The 22,887-nt window shown below is 44.8% G+C and overlaps 4 protein-coding genes across 4 annotated transcripts in view; 3 read left to right on the top strand and 1 right to left on the bottom strand.

Annotated features, from left to right (window-relative positions):
- The window catches only part of CSUI_001454 (uncharacterized protein), a gene marked incomplete at its 5' end in the record, with an annotated part of 14,370 nt that extends 12,078 nt beyond the window's left edge, over positions 1–2,292 (top strand). The window contains one exon of the mRNA XM_068061660.1: positions 16–2,292. Within this exon, the coding sequence (XP_067926367.1) occupies positions 16–1,932 (1,917 nt within the window). The remainder of the gene's footprint in view (positions 1–15) is intronic.
- Positions 2,293–8,499: 6,207 nt separating this feature from the next.
- CSUI_001453 (iq calmodulin-binding motif domain-containing protein) lies at positions 8,500–15,704 on the top strand (the record flags this gene model as incomplete). Its single annotated transcript, XM_068061659.1, has 6 exons — positions 8,500–10,804; positions 11,014–11,513; positions 12,547–12,671; positions 13,196–13,409; positions 13,545–14,435; positions 15,561–15,704. The coding sequence occupies 6 exons, from the start codon at positions 8,500–8,502 to the stop codon at positions 15,702–15,704; spliced, it is 4,179 nt and encodes a 1,392-aa protein (XP_067926366.1).
- Positions 15,705–16,097: 393 nt separating this feature from the next.
- On the bottom strand, positions 16,098–17,815 carry CSUI_001452 (uncharacterized protein). The gene is made up of 2 exons (XM_068061658.1): positions 17,399–17,815; positions 16,098–16,779 (listed from the first exon to the last, which is right to left on the bottom strand). Exons 1-2 carry the CDS (start codon positions 17,563–17,565, stop codon positions 16,629–16,631), a joined length of 318 nt encoding a protein of 105 aa, XP_067926365.1. The 5' UTR covers positions 17,566–17,815; the 3' UTR covers positions 16,098–16,628.
- On the top strand, positions 17,628–22,827 carry CSUI_001451 (iq calmodulin-binding motif domain-containing protein; the record flags this gene model as incomplete). Its single annotated transcript, XM_068061657.1, has 3 exons — positions 17,628–19,517; positions 21,258–21,445; positions 22,578–22,827. Coding segments are annotated over 3 exons (2,328 nt in total), but the record flags the coding sequence as incomplete, so codon positions are not given.
- Positions 22,828–22,887: the final 60 nt, after the last annotated feature.

The following is a 22,887-nucleotide window of genomic DNA, read 5'->3' as shown; positions in this document are numbered from 1 at the left end:
TCTATCTATCTTCAGGTGAGAGACCATCCTAGCTCAACAGGCGAAGGAATGAACAAGAATTGTGTCTCTGACAAAGAACCAGGAGAGTCTTCTTCTCTCCCACCTTCCTATCCTTCTAAGAAGAACAATGGCATGAATGAAATTCTTGAGAAAATCTCAAGACTTCGTGAAGAAAACATGCAGCGATGTAACCCGGCTTTATCGGTGTCGTCGTCTTCCTCTACTCATCTTAACAGGACCTCTCCTTCCCCTCTTTCTCTCAATACACCATCGACGACTCTCCCTCAGCAGCGCCGGGGAAGAGGAGAAGGGAGAAATCCCGCACTCCAGGTTGAAGATGCAAATGGAAGAGGAGACTTCGGACAGCAAGAGAAACCTTTTTCTTTCATTTCTCTTAACGATAACTACGTAAACAAGGGGAAGGAAAAAGACCAAGGAGAGATGATCTCTTGCTCGTATACCTTGTGGGATAGAAAGAAGAATGAAGACGTGTTACTAAGAGATGAGACAAAGAAGACAGATAATGACGCCGAGAAGAAGGGAGAAGCTAAAGGAAAACTGTCACCAGCAGGAGGTGTACGTACACCATCCTCACGAACAGGATTTTTCTTCAAGAAACCTTCTTCAACTAGCCCTCCTGTTCTTGAGGACCAAGGAGAGGAGAAGAAGAAGGAAGAAGAAGAGAAAGAAGATGAAGCGCAAAATAAGCAAAAGAAAGACAAGAAATCTCCATGGGGGCTAAGTCTAGGAAGTCAGAACGGAGGTGGTAGTCCTAAAGACAAGAAGAAAGATCAGAATGCTCAGCGTCAAAATTCCTCAACTTCTCCTTCTTCTCCTGCTGTTCTTCTGTCTCCTTCTTCTCCTAATAGGCTTGAGAAACCGGGGGGATTGAGAACCATGGCGAAGAGCTCCAGTCGATTAGGGTTAACAGGAGGGGGGGGAGAGACAGATTTGAAGAAGAGCTCCTGGTCTACTTTGTTACGTCCTTTTGCCAAAAGCGCTTCCGATCTTCGAGGGCGAGATGAACAGGAAGAAGGAGAAGGAGGAAAGAATAAGAAAGAAGGGTTAGCTGGGGTGAAGAAATCTCCCAGTCGCTTAGGTTTACCTGAAAAGAAGACTCCTCACAATCTTACGAAGATGTCATCTTCTTCTTCTTCTCGGTTCTTCAAGAAGAGTCCCAGTCGGTCTTTATTTGGGGGAGAAGGAGAAAGGGGGAATGAGAAAGATAGTCAAGAAGGAGGAAGACAGACCCCCGATTTCTCTTCACGAAAAGATATGGAGAAGAATGACGAAGAAAACAAGATGAACAAGAAGAAACAGCCGTCCAGGTATGCAGCCATTTTCAAACAGAGATCTTTCTTATCATCTTTACGTGAGAGCAAAGGAGAGAATGACGAAGATGAGAAAGGTAAAGGAGGAAAGAAACGAGAAGAAGTAGAAGAACAGAAGGCAAAAGAGATTCAGAATGAAAATAGAGCTATAAGAAAAGATCATGAAATAGATGTCAACGCTCCTCCACGTCTGATCAAGAACGATCCGCAACCCCAAGCACAACTCCCTTATCTCATCTGGCCCTCTTCTTCTTCTTTGTCACTCTGCTCATCTTCATCGTTCTTTCATACCACCCCAGGAAGGACAACAAGCGAAAGTCACCAGGGAGAATCAGAGAGCTTAGGCAGAAGACACTGTGCTCCTCTCGTCCTTACGACGAGAGACTCAGATAGGATAGTAAAAGCGAGTATTGCAAAGAGAGCTAGTGATCTCGGAGGGATGAAAAGAAAAGATGACAGAGAGAGAGATACGAGGCTCTCTGCAGTCATACGGAGTAGCAGTTGTGCAAGTCGGCCTTTAGCGCCCTCTGTCGAAGAGGAGTATACAGCTACTCTTGAAAGAATCCGGAACTATTATAAGTCTGAAAGGGGAAGGAGGTGAACAAGGGTTCTATGGAGAAAAGAGGGGGAATTCGAGAGTGAAGAAAGAGAGATGCACGGAGGGTTTCGTGCCGAGGACGACTTAGATAGATAGAGGAGAAAGACGGGACAGCGGGGGCTGAAGAAGAATGGGAGGGGGAAGAGAAGGGTTCAAGGAGAATGGAGGTGTGTGTACACCTGGAGATCAATGGATGAAGATAAGGAAGATAGGAGAATGAAAATAGGTGTAAATAAAAGGGTGGATGATTGCTTCAAGGGCACAATGACTTAGAGAAGGGACCATATTCTCGGGTCCTCTTTCATGGTGAATGACCTTTGGTGTCAACTCTAGTTGTGGGGTGGTTTGTAATCTGTTCTGTCTTTTGTTTTTCACTTGGGAGTAACCTGCTATCTTGTTAAAATGAAGAAGTTCGTTCTACTCAACGTCGCTAATCTACCGAGATGAGCTCATAGCGCGCTCTCTCTCGCTACGAGGTGTCTGTACACCTGACAGGAAGCAACGAGGCTTGCCGTTCAACGCCGTATGCTGCCACTAAGATAACTCCTGTTAGCTCGCTAGCGCAGTCCAGCTCTCCTCGTTTTGACGTTCGCCGAGCCGATGTCTGTCTCTCCCCCCGTTGTTCTTTTCTTTAACTCCGGGACAGCCAGAAGTGGAGGGTCGAAGGTAGACGTAGGCACATCAGAAGATTCAAAAAGAGAAAGTGCGCAGAGACGACGAGGTTCTCCATCATGATGAAACACAGGTGTACGATGTTCTCCAGGGTGTTCTATTCGGTGACTCTCTGTTTGAATGATATGGAGTTGGGCTATCTACCCAGTTTCAGAAGGACATTCGCTCCGTAGTTGGGTGCGTCACTGCAGGCTTTCATCGGAAAGCCAGTTAATACTACGGCGTTGAATTGTGCTACGACTAGATAGAAAACACTGCCTCAACAAGTGCGAAAGACCTTTCTAAGAACTGACGTTTTGCTGAGCTACCTTTTCGGCTTCTTTCACTTACACCTTTCGACAGCGGACAGGGTTGTGCCGCCTCTTTCTTCCCTCGGAAATCATGAGACGTCTTGCTACTGTTTACAGGTGTAAAGGTAGTTCAAGACTTTCCCTGTAGCCAAGTGAACTTCAAAAAGTAGATGCTTAAGCACCAGTTTAGGCTGCTCCGAAGCAGAGGGCACGGTATGGGATAACGGCGGAAGTTCTTCCTTCGATGTTAACCGGAAGGGTGTGGCTGGTATAACTCTTCACCCCCGCGAGACAAAACGTGTTTCCTTCCGTGATCTATGTCAGAGAAAGTGTCCTTGTATCGAAACAATTGAACCATTGCTCTGATGGTGCGACTAGTGGTTGCAGGTGCAAACATTGATAAGGTACGTGTTCACGGATCGCCTACAACGAAACATTCCGGTGTCAGTGAATAGGCGGCTCGGATCTGTCAAGTCCCTTTTGTTTCAAGTGCCGATAGTGATTTTTGTGCCTACCACGAGGAGCGCTTTTCTTACTATCTTATAGTGGGCCTTACGAATGGACTGCCATTGATGGATTGGTTCTCAAGCACGGTTCGCTGTGCTCTGGACGGTGGAATTGACGGCGTCTCGGAACGCTGGAATATCCCACTTCAGTAAGCAAAACAGCAACTGCAGCGTCGGTAGAAAAAGATGAGACCGGGTTTCTCAGGTAGAACTTTATGAAGGGAGCTGTCAGTCTTGCCGTTTGTCGGTGCCATCACAGAGCCGACAGGGATCGGGAAGCACAGCACCTCACAATTGCACGGGTCAGGTGATCATGTCTCCAGTCAGGTGGTAATAAAGACTGCCTCCCCCTTTCGGAGTGCTAGGGATTTCTTCGTCGATTCAGCTTTCACCTCGGTGTGGCTTAATTATCGGAGTGTGCAAGTAGACTCGAGTTGTTGGCCTGCGCGCCCACGAGTCAGGGGAAGTGTTTGCCGGTGGACAACCGCAGGAGAGATTAGATAGTAGAGCATCACTCGGGACTGACCAGCTGACTCCCATAGAGTCAAAATACACTTGAAGCTTAGAGGTGTTTGCATGGCACCCGCGTTCAATCCCTCAATCAACCCAGCGTCTGTCGTCGCTCTCAGGTGGGACTGCCTGGCGGCCACACGGCGGGCGGATGCCCCCCCCGCTTCGCCACCCGATATGTGAAGTCGTTTTCTCCTCGTTTCTGTCGTGCCCAAGCTCCCTAGTAAGAGGAAGAGACTACTTCTTTCTGAATCAGCGTCCTTGACCCTTTTTTGTATGACACCTCAAAAAGAACTTCCGAAGAAATGGATGAAGTTCGATTGAGGGGCGAGGTGTCTCAGCCCAGATGCTGGGAGGATAGCTGCCTCACAACGGTGTGTTGTCAAAGCGTGAAGAGGGCTGGAATAGAGGCAATCGCTCTCTTTCCTTCCCGTGTCTCCCCCTGCTCTTTTCTCTTGTTTTTACTTACCTTCCCAGCTCTTCATAAACAACTGGAGAAGAGAGAGCATTTCTTAACTTGCCGCTTCCCTCTTCCGTGCCGACTCGGAGGGGCTAGCAGCCAAGCCGCCGTGTGTGTGGACACGTTGAATGACTTTTCTCTCAGAATTTCGCTTATCTGGTACTCTCCTCCACTGCCAAATGATAGAGCTCTACCATTTGAGGGCAATTTCGCTAGTTGCATGCTTTGGAGTGACAAAAATCGAGGTCGGCCTTGGAGAAAGACCACCGGGGGAGAAGCGTGGAAGGATAGATTCCATATCAGTTGAAAGAACGGCTATCTTTTATAGCCCATTACTCCATAGGTCCCAACAAAGGAGAAGTCCTATTTAGTCCACTAACCTGGCAACGTTTGTCTCCTGTTCTGACTCCACATGCGCCCAGAAGTCCTTACTGTTGCGGCTTGTCAGTGAGCGACTCGAGCGAGCAACTGACAGATTCCGGATCGTCGCCGTCTCCCCGCCCCCCCGACCGCTCGCTAGCTCCGGAGTCCTCATGTTCCCCTTCCTTGTTCACAAAACTTTTTAGCTTGCCATCAAGTCAGAAACGTGGAAATGTGAGGACGAACTCAACAAACGGACAACAGTTCCCCGCGAAGAGCGATGGACTGGCACGTTTCGGCAAGCCATGAGCCAACGCGGGGCCCTGCAGGTAGGTAGGCGCCTGCCTCCGGGAGACGGGAGAACGGGCCGCCGACGTTCCGCTCTCGATTCATCTCGGGCCCTGCTATTGTCATGAGATGAAGGAATGTTAATTTTGACTCTAAACAGCTTTTTACATCAATTTTCTTATCCTAAGATGAGTGTCTTTACAGCGTACGGCAGGCAGCAAGAAGGATGAATGGGCAGTCTGGAAGGAGAAGACAAGGAAGAACAGACAATTGAAGCGTGAGATTCCTTCACTCGGGGGGAAGAATAGTTTACCACAAGGACGAGATCCGCAAGGCAAACGAAAAGGTTACCGCTAGATAGTGTGAAGTCCCTCTTAAATCAAGCTCACAGACATCTACCGGAGAGCCAGCGGCTTCGCCTCAGCGATACGACGAGGAGGAACGCAAGGGGGGAGAGATAAATACGAACGGGAGAAAGGAGACTGGCAAACGAAGCAAGATAGCCTTTCAAATAATGTGAAAGGCTATCTTGCTTTGAGAGGATTTCTCGCGCGCAGCCTCCAAGGCGCTATCTCCCTGTGCTTTCTTCTTTGTGTATCTGTCTATGCCCGGCATCTCTTCTGACTTCATAACGGCACATACGGAAAGGCTGGCACTACGTATCCGAACTGCCTTTTCTTCTCTCTTCTCCTAGATTCCCCCATCCCCCCGACTCAGCCAATCTTCTTAGACAGGCAAAAAACACCGAATGCTCTCTCTTCTCGCCAAGAGGGCTCCTCGACAAAACGTCTTTTCTTTGCTTGGGATACATATCCTTTCTCAGTCATCCTTGTGATCTTCTTCTTCCTCTTCACAACGTCCATTCATCCTTCGATCACCCCTAAGAGTGCCTAACACTTGCCTGTCTATCTTTCATTCACTCGAACAGCCTTTGTCTCCATTGGCAGCGACGTAGAGCTTCTCTTCTTTTCCCTTCGTTGTTTCTTCCTTTTTCTCTCCGCATTCTCCTCTCGTTGTTCTTCATGTTGAGAGTTTGAGAGATTTCTTGCTGGTATTCTCTCTTCAGATCATGGAGACAAGCAGCGGGTCTCCTCCTAACGATGGAGGAGTTTCCTCACATTTACCTCCTTCTTCAACTGCTCCAGGCGGGACCACTGAGGATACACAAGTCTCTCCTTCTCCATCTGCATCGCCCACCTGTCTTCCCCCTCATCCTTTAGCTTTCTCTTCTTCCTCGTCCTCTCCCTCTTCTTCTTCTTCCTCTTCATACCTTTCCCCACATCCCTTAGATGTCTCTCCTTCTTCTTGGTCTTCACCCACAGATCCTTCTCTCTCTTCTGCATCCCTAACACCTCATCTTCCTCCTCTCCCTTCATCTCCATCTGCCCTTCCTCGAGCGACTTTGCCTTCTGGGTGTGATGTACGTGCTCCTTTCATACTTCCCCGAGGTCCCCGCCTCTCACTAGTTACCTTCCCTGCCAATCCCCCACCTCCACCCTCTGGTTCGAGTCCTTGCCCGCCATCTCGAGCGTCTCTTGTCATCGGATCACCTTCTTCTTCTTCTTCTCCACGTCCGTTATCTCCATCTCTTCTTCGCCCTCTCTCTCCTCGTTCTTCTTCTCCTCCTCCGCCTCCGCCGCTTGGAGCTGAAAATCTTTTCTCCCTAAGACAACCTCCTTCTCGTCCAGTCTCTCCAGAACAATCGAGGAATACTCTTCCTATTCTACCTCCGCCTGCACCTTCTTCTTCTTCTACTTCTTCATCTCCCCCACCTCAACGCTTGCCTCCTTTTGCTCGACCTCCTTCACCTTCGTCGCCACCCCATGCGTTTCTTCCTAGAGCTTCCTTACTCGGGGTTCATCCTCTGCCTTTTCCCCCATGTGTCTCTTCTCCATCCTCCATAGGGAATATCTCATCTCCTCATCAAGAGCCTCGTGAGAATTCTCTCCCTTCTTCTTCTTCTCCTCCTTTGGATACTTCATTACTTTCATCAAGTCGTTCTTCTTTCACCACTCATCCACCTTTGCCTTCGAGGCCATCGTCACCTCCTCCCCTCCAACCTCACGACCTCCGCCGCATCTCTCCTACTAACAGTCCTCCTATACCTTCTTCTTCTTCTGCTTCACCTACAGATCCTATCCCTCTCTCAGACGACATCTCTCCTCATGAGGATCGTGGTCTTCGATCTCCATCCCCACTCGAAACATCTCCTTTTCAAGAGCAAACAAGGAGAAGCTCTCAAGCCCCGCGCAACGACTCTTCTTCATCTCCTTCTCTTCTTCCTTCTTCTTCTTTTTTTTCTGAAGAAAGAAAAAAAAGAAGAAGTTCTATCGAGTCTGCATGTGATCCCCACGAAGCCGCTCCACCGAAATCGCACCATAAGTTATCGTCTGACGCAAACTCCCCTCCTCAAGATTCTTCTCCCGGAAATCCCCACGATGATAGAAAAGACGCATTCGAGAACGCTTCTTCTCTCTCCTCACAATCTTCTTCTTCTTCGCTTAAGGAAAAGAAAAGTGAGGATGATGAATGGTCTTCTTCTTCTTCTTCTCCCCCTCCCCCTCTGCCTCCTCATGAGAGGAGACATGCTTCACCCGAGGAGTCTTCAGCTAACAATGAAAAGCGATCACCTCATGAAGTACATCTAGCAACCTCTTCTTCTTCTTTCTCTAGTAATTTAGCTCGACATGCCTCTCAAGAAGGGGAAGAGAAGCTAAGCCTATCTACGGAAGAGCATCCACGCGTGGAAGAGACATCTTTGTTCCAAGCACCAGAGATCTGCCAAAGTCCTTCTATTTCTCAAGAAGACAAGATGGCTTGTGCTCCTCGTTCTAGTGTATCTACACCTCCTCCATCAGAAACTCCTTCCGCTCCAGGTATAGCCCATTCGTGTGAGGCCGATACTCATCCTATGATGACTCCTCCTCCTCCTCTTCCTATAAATTCTTCTTCTCCTTCTTCTTCTTCTTCTCCTTCTTCTTCTTCTTCTCCTTCTTCTTCTTCTTCTCCTTCTTCTTCTTCTTCATCAAAACCAGGGGGACGCACTGCTAGTCTGTCTTATTCTCCCTCTGCTTCACCTGGTCTTCATCCCTATTCTTCTTCTTCTTCACCCCCCCCTTCTTCTCCTCCCCCCCACTCCAGCGCCTCTCCCTCTCCTCCCCTCTCTTTGCCTTCTTCACCGCCACCCCTTTCTTCCTACCGTTCTGTCTCTCCTGCATCTCCGTCCTCACGTCCACGTCTGTCTCTTTGTTCTCCGTCTTCCCCCCCCTTTTCTTCTTCTCCTCATCCTCCTCCTGTTCGTCTCCATCATGAAACCTCTGTCTCTCCTGGAGGTCGCCCTTCTTCTTCTTCTCCCGTCCCCCAAGAATCCCTTGATAAGATGAAACGGAGCGCATGCAGACTAGAGTCTCTTACGTCTTCAACGGCAAGTCCAAGAGGATACAGATGGACTGTCGGGGGAGTAGGGCAGCTAGAAATAGAAGCTATGAAGAAGAGAGAAGATCTGTTTTCTTCTCAACAAGGGGGTGGAGATACAGAGAGACTCCTCTATCCTTTGAAAGGAAATCTCCTTAGCAAAGATGAAAGAGAAGAAGAACGGCCTACTTGTATAACCACCGTTGTAGATGGAGTTCATATGAATGATGTGGCTCTGACCTATCGATCGAGAAGATGTACAGACGAGGCGAAAGAAGGAGAAGGAGATAAAGAAGGAAAAGAGGAGAAAGCAGAAGAAGAGAAGAAAGCTGAAGGAGATCCTTCTTCAACTACGAAGCACATTTCAGTTGTTGCTAAAAACGATTCAAAAGATGAACACCCCAGAAAAGATGAAGAAGAAAAGAAACAAGACGATTCTGGTGTCTATACAGCTGGAGACAACGTAAGAAGACCAGCAGAAGATAGCAAGTTTGAACGAGATAGAAAGGAGATCACTAGAGAAGGAGGAGATCTCTCGAGTAAAGAGACTGAGAGTCATCAAGCATATCAGGAACTACCTGTCTCTTCTCGGCACTATTTCATAGAAGAGACCAAGGACCATGGTACCACCTCGGCTGGTAAGATGGAGACTGGTAAGAGAGGAGAGAAGAGAGACAAAGAATGCATAGAAGAAGGGAAGGTAGAAGGGACACTTGATGGAGACGAAGAAGAGAAGTATTCGTTGTCTCTCACACAAAGAAATCCAGCCAGTTCTGTAAAGATTCTAGACCAAGAGAACGGGTCCTCTCTGATGACTGACACGAATCAAAGAGAAAGAGAAGACGACGACGAAAAGAAAGAAGAAAGAGAAGAAGAGAACGTAGAGAAAAGAACCGGGGTAGAGAGAAGTGAGGAGCTGTACATACACTCCATGAAATCTAAAGAGAAAGAAGAAGAAGAAGGAAGTAGACACCATACACATCACGAGCGGGGAGAAGGTGAGAGAGGTGACGAGGATAATGTAAGAAGAAGACCAAGCGACGGCGACGAGGAAGAAGAAAAGAAGAGGACTGTGCCCCTGCTTGAAGAGAAGAGATTGTCTTCAGGTGCTGCCAAGGAGAAGAGAGATGAACAGGAACAAGAAGACAAAAGAAGAGAAAGACAAGAGATACAACGACGAGATTCTTCTATGTTTCTAAATTCTAATGCTTCACAAAACGAGGAAGCAGAGACCATAAGGAAATCCAGTTTCTCATCTAAAAGAGGGGGGGAAGACGAAAGTGACGAAGGAGATCCACATCTACACACTACCCCTAAGCCAGATGAGAATACCTCTTTTCCTTCCTCCTTACCTCCAGATGAAGAGACACCTGCGCGGAGTTCTACTCTCTCTTCTTCTTCTTCTTCCGGTCCTCTCTCTTCTGACGTGAAGGACACTAAAATTCTCCCGAGTCTTTCCTCTACAGGCCACTCCCCTGTTGAGAAGTCTCTCTCTTCAAAGACAGTGAGATCTACGGAAGCTCTTCAGGCTCCTTTCCAAGTAACTAAAAGTGAAGCCCCACCTCGAGAAATCGAAGAGACTAAAAGATCCTCTTCACCTTCTTCTATCACCTCATCTTGCAACCGAGATGTCATACTACCACCACCTTCTTCTTCTTCTTCTTCGCTCCTTCATTCTTCCCCTGCATGCGAAGAACCTACCTCTCCCTTACCACCTGCCTCATCATCGTCGTCTTCTTCTTCTTCTTCCTCTTCCTCTCCCAAGCGTCTTTCTTCTCCCCGTCCCTCTTCTTCTTCTTCTACTCTTCTTCACAAGCCCTCTCATGCTCGAGAATCGCGGCAAGAGAAGCGAAGCGAAGGGGAAGAAGAAGACCACATCTTCGATTTGTTTTTTCCTCTATCTAAGAAGCTATCGAGCCATAAGACCTCCTCACCAGCTCTTCTCGCAGCTACGGCAGCGATCAAAGAGAGAATGGACGCGGAAGAAAGCAAGCGAAAACTTGAAGAAGACCATTTAAAGAAGCTTCGAGCTAGGCAAGCCGCCCAAGCAGAGACGGCTCGACTTCTTCTTATCGCTGCAGAAAGATGCGCTGAAAGTGGAGACGCCTCAAGCCCAGGAAGTCCCGCGGCTCTGGCGACGGCTACAGCTAAGGCTCTTCTCGCCAAAGCTAAAGATCAGGGTGGGGGTGTATATGTAGGAAAGAAGAAGAAAGACGTAGGGGGAGGAGAGGAAGAAGAAGAACAAGCAGGCGTTGACGAAAGGGGGAAGAAGATGATCATGGCGATAAGTCAACGAGAAGGAGGGAGAGGGAGCAGAAGACAGCAGCGTCACCAAAGAAGAAGGACGAACATAAGTCGCTTATCTTCCCCTGAAGGTTAGGAAGAGATTGTATACACGCTCCACATGCACGTAGACACATGTCTATGTATAGATTAGATAGAAAGAGAGATAGAGATGCTATGTAGATAGGGAGATCAAGACCACCTGATCTTTGTGTTCCTGAGAGAGATGCGTGTGATGGATCGAAATATCTCTTCTCTCTTTCTCTCTTTCTTTCTCACTCTTAATTCCTTTTACTGCCAGCAGATACTCGAAGCCGACCGTCGTCTCAATCTCCTGCTCTTCCTCCTTCCTCTTCTCCCCCCCCGACAACTTCTTCCTCCTCTTCTCCCCCTTCTTCTTCTTCTTTTCTTCCTCCTCGTCTGGGGCATCAAGGTTGCTGTACACCTTTCTATCGTCCAAGCTTTCTCTCTTTACTCAAGTCTGGAGCCACCAAGACAAGCAAAGAAGGGGGCGAAGCAAAAAATGGAGAGACAACTCCCGATTCTTCTTCTTCTTCTTGTCCCCCTCTTCTCCCTCGATATCCCCCAGGAGGACTGCAGTGTTGTGCAGCGGCGCTCATGAGTTTCAGAGGCCCGCCTACAGGCAAAGGGGTTCCTGGCAAGTCGCCTGAGAGAGGGGGCGCAGGAGGAACAGACTGGGCTGCTTGCATAGAGGCAGAGGCGGGGACTTCTCTTATGACAGCTAAGGAAAGAATAGCTCGTGTAGATAAATTGATCGCCCAGGTCCGATATGAAAAAGAAGTAAGAAGAGAGAAGCCCTCCATGCGAACTCACGAACGCAGGATGGATACTCACTAAGCCGACACGAGAAGGGGGGGGGAATCTGAGACGCCAGATATATGTCTCTATATGGATCGATCTTTCTATCCAGATATCTATCTACACCTAGATCTTAGTCTTCCACGTAAATCCCTATGGACGCCTTAACTGGATGAATGTCTTTCTTCTAGCTATCTTTAGATGGGTCAGGTGTTCATGGAAAAGAGAGCTGAGAATATGTAGACTCGACTGATTGATCTATCTTTCTTCTCTCTATGGATTTATATCTACATACTCTATATGTAGATGATGTATACACGCCATACATGCATAGGGTTGCTTTTTCGCGACTGTAGGATCCTTTGGATGGCTTCATTCTTTGCAAGCAAAATCTTCTTTACATTATCCCACGACCTCTTTGGCTTCGCATACACTCGATAGGAGGACAGAAACTTCTACATTCTGCCACATATATTTTTACGTGCATACACATACATATACATACAAACTCATACATTCATATACCTACATATACATACATGCATATACATAGATATACAGAGGTGTACACATATATAGATACATATACTTACATATACATATATGCATATACATAGCTATACATAGGTGTACATATATATACATATGCCTACATATGCATACATGCACATACATAGATATCCATATACATATTCATACATACATATCCATATACATACTTTACGTATTCATAGACACGATGGTGTGCTCTCTCTGAACGCTCGAGAGAAATTATGTTCGTTTAGATAGACAGAAGTGTTTCTCATGGCCTCCTCCTCATCCACGACAACTGCTATAATTCCATCCTAATCTATGAACTCCCGAAATCTTATTCTTCGTCCTTTCTCTTCATCTATCTGTCTGTCTTTGCCTGTATCTCTCTCTCTCTTGCTTGTATGTCTTTCTTTTCTTCTTGTTCTCTCTTCTCTTCAACGTCCCCTCCATCTTCTTCTTCTTCTCCTTGTTGCATGGTAAGTTTGTAAGCAGCATAAAGAGTGCCTATTCTGAGGCGTACGAGATTCATACGAGGCAACTGAATGATCTAAAGCGTCGCCAGTCTCGCATCCAGTCTCTTCTCCATCAGCTTTTACAAAGAAAATGGTATGTCTACCTCTATACTCATATATATATATATATATCTCTCATTCATCCCTTCGCCCCTATCTCTTCTCTTCTCTTCTGCAAGACATCTTTCCGGCAAGACAAAGTAGCGTGGAGACAGATGGCGATTCTCCCGTGAACAGAGTATATACAGACACATAGATACGTATATGTAGATCTACATGTATATCAATGTATAGACCCAAAGATGTAGATACATATATGTGTATGTATGTATGCATCTACATGTATGTAGATACTTACAGCCCGGTCTTAAGAGAAGTTTATCTTTCTATCTACGTATATAGATATCTATCTATAGATATGTGAGAGATTGCATGGGATAGGTCGTATCAGCCGAGACACTATTATGTAGAGAGAAGATGAAAGATCTGAATTCGAACAAGAGACAGACAGACAGATAGATACAGACTTTCTCTCCTCTTTCTCTCCCGTCATGTTTCTTTCTCTTTCTGATGTGTTTCATACTTTCTTCTCTTTCCGCTCTCTGTTTCTTTTCTCAGCTGTATCGATGAATCTCTACGTGAATATGAGCTCGTGTACGACGGGGTGGCTCCTTCTTCTTCTTCTTCTTCTTCTCCTCTTCTTCATCTTCTTTTCCGAGGTAATCGAAGTCAAGGCGCGAGCTCTTCCTGTCCGCCGCTTGCAATTGCAAAGCTCCCCGATGAGAAAGAAAAGGAAAAGAAGAAGAAGAGAAAGAAGAAAAAGAAGAAGAAAGTAAGATGCTGTCAGACTTATAAGGAACATGAAGACGATGGCTACATGATCCGGTAGAAAGACACTCCTTTCCTCCTTTCTTTTCCTATTCTCTTTTTTCCTGTCCCTTCTGTCTGTCTTCATTATTCTCAACAGATATCCTCTTCTTCTGCTGTCTCTTTCTCTTCTTCTCCTCCTCCTCCTCTACCACCGCCTTCTTCTTCTTCATCTTCTTCTTTATCTTTCAAAGAAAGACTTCTCATGGCTCTATCCTGTCCATCATCTTCTCTTCGCTTCTCTCGAAAAGGAAACTTCCCTCGGAGAGCTGCGCTACCTCATAGCAAAAGCTGTGAACTTCTCTCCTATCCTATGGAGAGCTCTCATAGTCATGGTGGGGGGGGAGAAGAAGAAGAGAAGAAGAAGGAGAAAGAAGAGAAGAAAATTTCTTCTTTCTCAGATGACCAAGATGTTTCGAAAACTTATCATCTTCGCATGCAATTTCTTCTCGACCGGCGCTTTGCCTCATGCGATAGCCAGCTCGTCTTTCTTTCTCATGAAGAATCTTTCTCTTCATACTCAGGCGATGAGGAAGAGGCCATGATCAAGGAAAGAGGGGGGGGGAGAACAAGGGGGAGAACAAGACCATCGAGAGAGGAAGATAGAGAAGAAGAACAGAAGGAGAGCAAAGGCCAACGAAGGGAGAGAGAAGAAGAAGAAGAGAATGATAAGATAAGATTCACACAAGAAGAAGGAGAAGACAGAAGGAGAATGACCCCGTCTTTATCCTTGTCTTCTTCTTCATCTCCTCACACAGAGAAACAGAGAGGAAAAGGACACGAAGAAGGAGAGATAGAAAGAGAGATGTCAGCGTCATCTGAAGAAGAAGAAGAGGAAGAAGATGGAGAAGAAGAAGAAAGTGAAGAGGGAGAAAACGCACATGATAACGAAGAAGAAGAAGCGACTCTTGCCTTGAATGTGCTTTCGGTTTCTCTTACTCCCGCGACAAGAAGAAGACAGCAGAGGCATCTTGCCGCTGTTGCTATCCAAGTAAATAATACCACACATAGCCATCCTACACACATATCTATACATATATCTAAACAGAGAAAGATAGACAGAGAGATAGATACAAAGATATGTTTTATGGAGAGATGACAGATAGTAGAAGGGGACACGCCCTTAGATCAAGTCGCAAGAGCCACATACACTTAAGAGAGCGAGATAGATTAAGATAGGTAGGTCTTCCCCTGCAAGCAAGAGAGAACGATAAATGACTCTAATCTCTTGCGGCAGGGAGATCTCTCCCAGTCTGTAAGGAGGAGAGACGCGCTTTAATCTCCCCCTCAGACAGACTTACCCACCCCCCCCTATCATCATAGTTGGTATTTACACGCATCTCGAGCTGTGAAGAAAAGCTATGCAACATAGACTTAGGAGGAAGGGACAATTCCTCCATACAGGTACATGCACACACACAGATCTATATCCATGTCCACACACATACAGGTATAGATATAGATGTAGACATATACAGACATGTAGATCTTTCTATGTATAGTCTATCTAGCCACTTATCTATTTATCTATCTCTATGCATGCATCACCAAAATACGGGGTGCTTCCAGGAGCTCTTCTTGCGTCCTATCATCCTGATAGAGGTCTCCCGCCGTTCTCGTATGTGCCGCCTACACCTACACATGTATATGTATATATCTATACAAGTGTCTCGATACCCCTATCTCCCTATATCTATGTATTATCCCCCTATGTACCTATCTATGTATTGGACATAGGCATCTACAGTCCTCGAGCTTTCACCTCACCTAATAAGTCTCAGTCATATTCTCGACGTATGTATCATCTCTTTCCCTATCTCTCCAGATGTATACATACGCATATCTCAATGCACATATATATATACATGTATATATATATATATATATATAAATCTCTATACATATAGGTATCTATACGTACACATAAATCTCTCTGTGCACATATCTGTATCGACAAAAGTGTATGTAAACCGCCGACTCTCGCCGCTTATACTCTATGCATACCCATCTATACCCTATGTAGTACCTATGTATATACATACACATATATATAGATATATGTACGTATATGTATATGAGTAGATATATGTGTGTGTGTATTTGTGCATGCATGCAGGCAGCATTCCGTGGGTATTACTGGCGTAAGTTCATGGAGAGGCTGAGACTTGTAGCTGTCGAGGCGAGGAGAAGCGAAAAGAAAATGAACGAAGCTGCCCTCCTCCTCCAAAGAAAGATAAGAGGCCTCTTAGCTCGAAAGTAAACACATACATACTAAACACACCGACCGTCATGGACCTACATACATTTATACATACACATACATACATATATAGGTATTTCTAGATAGAGAGATACAAATATACTCTCACCTCTGAGGAGTAGATACACCATCTGATAAGATATATAAATATATATACGAAGATATGTATGGAGATAGAGAGGTAGGAGGAAGGTGGTGAATGAGAGTGAAACAGGGAGATAGGGGATAAGTACGTCTTGCAATAGTAGAAGGTGTTCTGAAGGCTTGGCTAAAGGTATCTTCTGCACAGACGCTCTCGACCAATCTACGTAATTTCTGTATACATATATATATATATATATGTATGGAGAGAGACAAAGTGTATGTATATATATGTATATACATATGTATATCCATTCATATGGTCAGTACGTAGTGGAGTGACAGAGACGGAAAGCGAGAGGCGATTGCGTGTATTTTTTCTATCTTCCTTTTCTCCAAAAGCTTCGCTCGTACTAGTGATGAGGTGTATAGACACCTCCACAACCCCACCCATGAAGGTATTGTCTCCATCTATCCATATGGAGATCTGCATAGAGATAGATATCCATCTGTCTAGGCTCTATGCATTTCATCTCTCGTCTCGTAGATAGTACCTCTATCGATATATCTATATATCTATCTCTATCTCTCTCTCTGCTGCATATACACAGAGTCTGTTGCCCGGTAAAGCGTCAAGACATGTCTCTAGATCACACACGTAAAGTCTTCTCTTTCACACTCTTCTCTCATTCTCTCTCTTCTTCTTCTTCTTCTTCCTCTTGTATAGGAGGTTTCTGGAGCTTCTCTTCAGAGGCCCGTGCTCTGAAGCTTCTGCGAGAGAAACGATCTGCCCCTATCAACGTGCTGTCGAGGTAACTCCTCCTCGCCTATCAGCATCATTCATCATGATCTATCTTTAATCTCTTCTTCTTCTTCTTCCTCCCCATTCTTCTTTTTCTCCCCTTGGCTCTTCTTCTTCTTCTGTTTCAAGTGGAGGTGTCTCGAGTATGTCTCCTTCTCAAGACATGTCGAACTCTGAGAAAAGACGTTTTCTCTGCATGCATAGATGCACAAGCATTCCTTCTTTTCGTTATTTCTTTCTTTCTCTTCAGTCTTCTCCTAAAGGTAGAGAAGAACACCCCGCAAATCTAAAAGATCTTCTCTTTCTTCTTTTTAACGTGTAGCAAGACATATGCAGATACACGACTTCTTCTTCTTCTATCGGATGTGGAGTTTTGCCTGTCAGTTAGAGCGTGGGACATAGATTGAAGATAGATAGATAGGCCAAAGGTAGATAAATAGATTGAAGATAGATAGATAGATAGATTGAAGATAGATAGATAGATTAAAGATAGATAGATAGAGATAGATAGATAGATAGATTAAAGATAGATAGATAGAGCAAAGATAGATAGAGCAAAGATAGATAGATAGGCCAAAGGTAGATAAATAGATTGAAGATAGATAGATAGATAAATTGAAGATAGATAGATAGATCGATCAAGATAGATAGATAGATCGATCAAGATAGATAAATAGATTAAAGATAGGCAGGCTGGTCAAAGATAGATAGATAGAGAGATTAGAGTTAGATAGATAGATTAAGAAATAGATATCTAGATTAAAGATAGATAGGATGATTAAAGATAGGTGGATAGAGATGTTTTCTTTACTTGGGAGGGCATTTGAATCGAGGAGACACCTGTCTCTCTGTCTGTCTTAGCCTCCGCGTTGCACCTGGAGACGCCCTCGTCGTTCTCGGGCTTCTTCTTCTGTTTCTTGAACTGTCTTCATCTCCCCTTCTCCACCGTCTTTTTCTTTCTTTCTTTCCTTCCTTCATCTCTTCTCTTTTCTTTTCTGTCTTTCTTTCGTCTTGCTCTCTTTTTCTTCTCTTCTTCTCAGACTCTCCAGAAACGCCTGACTGAAGAGAGACGGGAGAAATGGATCAAAGAACGCAGAAGACAGAGGCGTCTCCTTCTTCGCCAAGAAGAAGACGAGGACCAGGAGGAGGAAAGCCTAGCTGCTTTCTATGGTCGAGAATATGGAAGAGATCAATGTGAAGGAGAAGAAGAAGGCATTCTTGCATTCCGTCGAGATAGAGAAAGAAAAGAAGAAGATGTGATCTTCCATTCTTCTTATTCACCTCGGCTTCTCTTTAAAGATGATAAGAATGAACGAGGCTTCGCATGTGTCTCTCGTCGTAACATCGAGAGAAAGCCTTTGCCTATCCTTCGAAGCCAGACTCTGTCTCCCCGTCTCCGCGCCTCTTCAGGCCGTGAGAGAGAAGGAAGAAGATCAACAAGAGAAGAAGAAGAAAGAAGAAGAGCAGAAGAAGGAGAAGAAGAATATACCACTAGATCTAATCGACCTTTTTCCTGTACATCACCCAAGACGTTGTCTCGACGCGGTTATCCTCTGTCTCGTTTGACGGTGGAACAAGAAAATTCAGAGAGACCTTTCTCACATGCTGCGAGAGAAGAAATGTCTCCCTCCTCTTCGGTCTTATTATGTCCTTCTTCTAGACCTATCTCTTCTCCTTGTCTAGGAGGACTGCATGAGAGAAGAAGAAAGAATCTTAGCGAAAGAAGAAGAGAAGGAAGAGGGGGAGGAGAAGGATATCCACAGAGATGGGTAGCTCTTTCTTCACCCGATGCTGAGAAGCAAGAGAAGAAGAGAGAAGCAGTCCTTACGATAAGAATCTGCAGAGAGAGACATCGCCAGCTCGAAGCAGAAGAGGCAGAAGCCCTAGCGAGCGCTTCTTTATCTCTATCCGAAAAAGAAGAAGAAGAGGAAAGAAGAAGAAGAGACAAATCCACACAGCCTACAAGAATCGCATCAAGTCCGTGTCAAAGAGCAGATGCTTTCTTTTCTTCTTCTTCTTCTCTTCCAAGAAAGCATCCTTCTTCTTCTTCTTCTTCCCGTGTTCTTCTCCCTCAGGGGGATACCAAACAAAGAGGAAGACGAGAAGAAAGAGACCATCTTAGAGAAGATCCGTGTGACTCGATCGGTTTGGAGAGAGACGATCCTTTCTCTGGAAAATGGTCCTCCTCGCTTCGGGAGAAAGGCATGAAGAAGAAGAGCTTCCCGTGCGATCGTTTGATAAGAGCCGAGAAGAGATTGAAGCCTCTGGAATCCTTTGCGAATCACCCCTTTCTTTCTCGCAATGCAAAGTTAGAAAGGATTCTCTTGGAAGTCCGGACGCATCTGAGACAGTATGAAGAAGAACAGGGAGAAACCGAGAAAGATGAAGAAGAGAAGAAGAAGAAGAATGAGATAAATGAAAAATACAAAGGAAAGATAGACTTTCCTAAGATATCACTTGAAAGATCTCAGAAAGAGAGAGAAGAGTCTCATCACGTTGTTCTTCTTCATAGAGAAAGAGAGAAAGAAGAAGACGAAGGGTGTTCCTTCTCTTCTTCTCGAAAGGAGAAATCTAGCTCATCTTCTACCACCATCATCGATTCTTCATCCCCCACCCAGCATGTCGATGCTGCTGATATCCCTTCTCCTCCTTCTACTAGCTATCAAAAATCTTCTTCTTCTCCTCCTCCTAACGTCGATGTGCTTTCAACAACGTCCTTATCTTCTTCTTCTTCTTCCTCGGCTTTGCTATTCTCGTCAACTTTCTCTGAAGAACTCGAAGCTTTCTGTAAAATAAGAGGAGTGAAGAGATGCGATCATAAAGAGCATCATCCAGATCTCCCGTTTTACTTCCCTCTATCAGACTTATGCGACGCGGCTGTGAAGCTTCAGAGATGGGTTCGATATGTCTATCATAGGAGAAGATGTAAAGTAAGCTAACTTCCATCCATCCATCCATCTAGCGCCCTTCTATTTCAGTTGAGAGAGAACCTCCAGAGGTAGAAGAAACACGCGCGCAGCTGCTTCTTCTTCTTCTTCGAAACCGTGGAAAGATTCCATCGTCACGAGATAGATAGAGAGAGATAGAGAGGAAGATAGATAGAGATAGATAGACCTTTAGACAAGAGAAGAGATAGAGAAGGACGGAGAGAAATAGGAGATAGGTCATAGGTTGGAAAGGTAAAGAGATATATAGATAGATAGACTGAAGGTAAATACATAAATAGATAGATAGATAGATTGAAGATAGGTACAAGATGGATAGCTATGTTCAAGATAGATAGATAGACCAAAAAGAAATAGTTAGACAGTTTGGAAGATGGATAGAGGGTGGGTGACTTGAAGATAGCCGCAAATAGAGGGATGCCATGAATGAATGCTCTAGAAAGTGAGAGAAGAAAACGACGGAAAGAATGTGAACAGAAAAAGATAAGGGAAGGTGGAGGGGAAGGATAGACAGCACGTTGGGTAGTGGCTACTGCATCTCTATGTACCTAGTGTTAAGGCCCTCTATTCTATTCTATAAAGTGCTGTCAAGCTGCATCGATGTATATACATGGCGGTGTGTCGACGGTATATCTGACTCGTATATATATATATATATATATGTATATAGATGGTAGTCTATATGTCTGGAACGGATGAACATGTATAGCTCTTTATCTTTGTCTTTCGCTTTCTTTCTCGGTCTCCTCTCTTATTCTTTATGACCGTTGCTTACTCTCATTATACTTTTTATTCTTATCTTTCATCATCGATTCAGCTCAACAATCGACTCCTAATATTCGAGACTGCATGCATGCGTGCATGCACGGGCCATCGCTAGATACCTACCTGAATACGCGCATATGTATGAGACATGGAGTTCTGGATGTTTCTCGGTCTTTCTGCTGGTAGAAGAAGATGGTCTAGAATTGTAAATTCCTTCTGCATCTCTTTCTGGCGAAGAATAAAGTCTGTGAAGAAGAAAACAAATCACGAGCGACAAGAAGAGGAATGAGGTGTATGTACAGCTCAATGTAGTGGTGGTGTGTAGTCATCCCTGCGTGCTTTCTGAGCTCGGTATAAGTCAAAAGGGCTTCAAAGAAGACAGAGATAAGATGCAGAAAGATATAGATAGAAAAGATAGAGATAGAAAGATGAAGTGCATGACGATGTCCCACATCTCGAAAGAAAGAAAGATGAGAGAAGAAGAAGAAGTAGTAGATGAGACATAGAGAAGAGAGCTTAAACAATCCGTCCTCTTTATGAGACAATCCTCTCCGGTTTCATAGAGAAGAAGCATCACACATTCCTCGCCTTCTTCTTCTTCTTCTTCCTTCCTCGTAGGCATCTTTACTCTCTCTTCTTCAATACAGTCATGTAGATATAGCAGTCTACATATCTATATAAATGTAAATAGACAGATAGATACAAACATGTAGAGAGAGGTACCACCACACACATGTCTATATGTACCTCCATACATGGATTTATATTCATAATACGTATGTATATGCATATATATACATTCATGCCTAGCTGCTTATATCAATACATCTCCTGCATCCATCCGATTCTTCTTCTTTCTCCTCTTCCTCTTCTCCTCCCCCCCCTCTTCTTCTCCCCCCCCTCTGTTCTTCTTCTTCTTGTTGTTCTCTTTCTTTCTTTGCCTGTCGTTGTGGGGTGTAGGTGAAGCTGAAGGAGATGTGGCGGCGACGTCAGTATGCGATCCTACTGCAAGCGACAAAGAGAGCACTTATCTCTTGGATGAAATATAGAATGTTAACGCGACACGACGAGGCGACCATGCTCGAGAATAGAAGAAAAATCGAAAAGCTAAGAGAGCTCGCAGAAAGGAGAACAAAAATAACTGTACTGTAAGAGAAAGAAATACCAAACATACAAAGAAAGAAAGAAAGAAAAGAAGAAGAATAGAAGATGCAGATACAGAAGCTTCTCACTCTTCTCCGATTTGGTATAGATATACAAAGAAAGAGATAGAGAGATAGATATCTCCAGACCTTCTACACGTATATCTATATGTTGATATCTACCCGTGTAGATGCACGTCTATATGTATCGGCTATACTGCGACGGTATATACATACATATATGTGTATCTACATACATATGTATGTATGTATATGTGTATATATGTCTACAGGGGTGACTGAACGAACACTTGGGCGTTGGTATGGAGATCTGATAGAGAGAGGAGTATTCCTGCGAGGGCGTAGGGAGATAGATAGGCAGATAGGTGTAAGGGAAGAGAGAGATCGGAGAAGGCAATACACGTAGATCAAGGATAGATCGAGAGATATGGGTGGAGAGGTTTATGAATAGCTACTAGCCTCTTCTCTAGGACTAAGGCCGACCGTCGGTGGGCTGAGAGAAATAAAGGAGAAAAGAGAGAGAATGAAGAGGAAAACGAGAGAGAGAAATCTCACAAAGCCTAGAGAAGTGATGGGGGTTGAATGCTAACCTAAAAAGAAAAGAAAAGAGAAAGAATGAACGGAGAACTCGTGCTATGCTATGCGAGTCGCAAGACAGCAATGGCCGAAAAGAGAGAGTCTATACATACACATATAAATATGTATATATGTGCACACATACATATATCTATCTATCTATCTATGTATATATATCTGTGTCTACACATGTGTATAAAATATATATACACATGTGTATACATAGGTAGGTGGAGAGTTCACTTGGCTCTCTTTGCTTCTTGCTAAGAAAGCGTGGAGACACGATCGAAAGAAGATGCTAGTGACACCGTAAGAGAATGATAAGACATCCCTCCATTCTCCTCAGAAACCCTGTGTACATACACCCCGCAAGCTCACATCCCATATCCTCTACAATACCGCCTTTCATTCTTTCTTTCTTCTTTCACTCTTATCTCTCTTCCTTCTTCTCCGATCTTTCACGTCAATCTCTTCCTTCTCTTTCCTTCCTTCTCACCTCTTTTCTTGTCGTTCCTTCTCTGTCTCTTTCTGGATCTTCCAGAGGGAATCGAGTAGGCCTAGGAGCGGGCGGGAGCTCCTCTCCTTCTTCATCCTCTTCCAAGCAGTTGAGAGAGCCCTACTTCGAAACAAAGCGAATGCTCGTGCGACTTCCCTTTACCTATCGATGCCATTCCTTCTCAACTCGCAAAGATATAGAAAAGCAGCAGAGTCAATTACAAGCTACACTCAAACAAATCCAAATTCTTAAACACCAACAGAAACAAAAAAAAAACTCACGACAAATATGGATGAGGTAACCTATACACACATACCTATCTATCTATCTATCTATCTATCTATCTATCTATCTA

This window comes from Cystoisospora suis, assembly GCF_002600585.1.
Source record: "Cystoisospora suis strain Wien I chromosome Unknown contig_577, whole genome shotgun sequence".
NCBI classification, from domain to species: domain Eukaryota; phylum Apicomplexa; class Conoidasida; order Eucoccidiorida; family Sarcocystidae; genus Cystoisospora; species Cystoisospora suis.
Note: the sequence above shows the minus strand (reverse complement) of the source record. Positions and strands in the feature narration are given on the sequence as shown.

Bases quoted from the DNA above. Each gene is read 5' to 3' on its own strand.
- CSUI_001452 (XM_068061658.1), bottom strand. From the start codon at position 17,565: ATGAAGGAAGGAAAGAAAGAAAGAAAAAGACGGTGGAGAAGGGGAGAT. The intron at 16,780-17,398 runs GTAAAGAAAACA...CTATGCATGCAG, and splicing joins CGATTCAAATGCCCTCCCAA to AGAAAACGTCTTTTCTCAGA.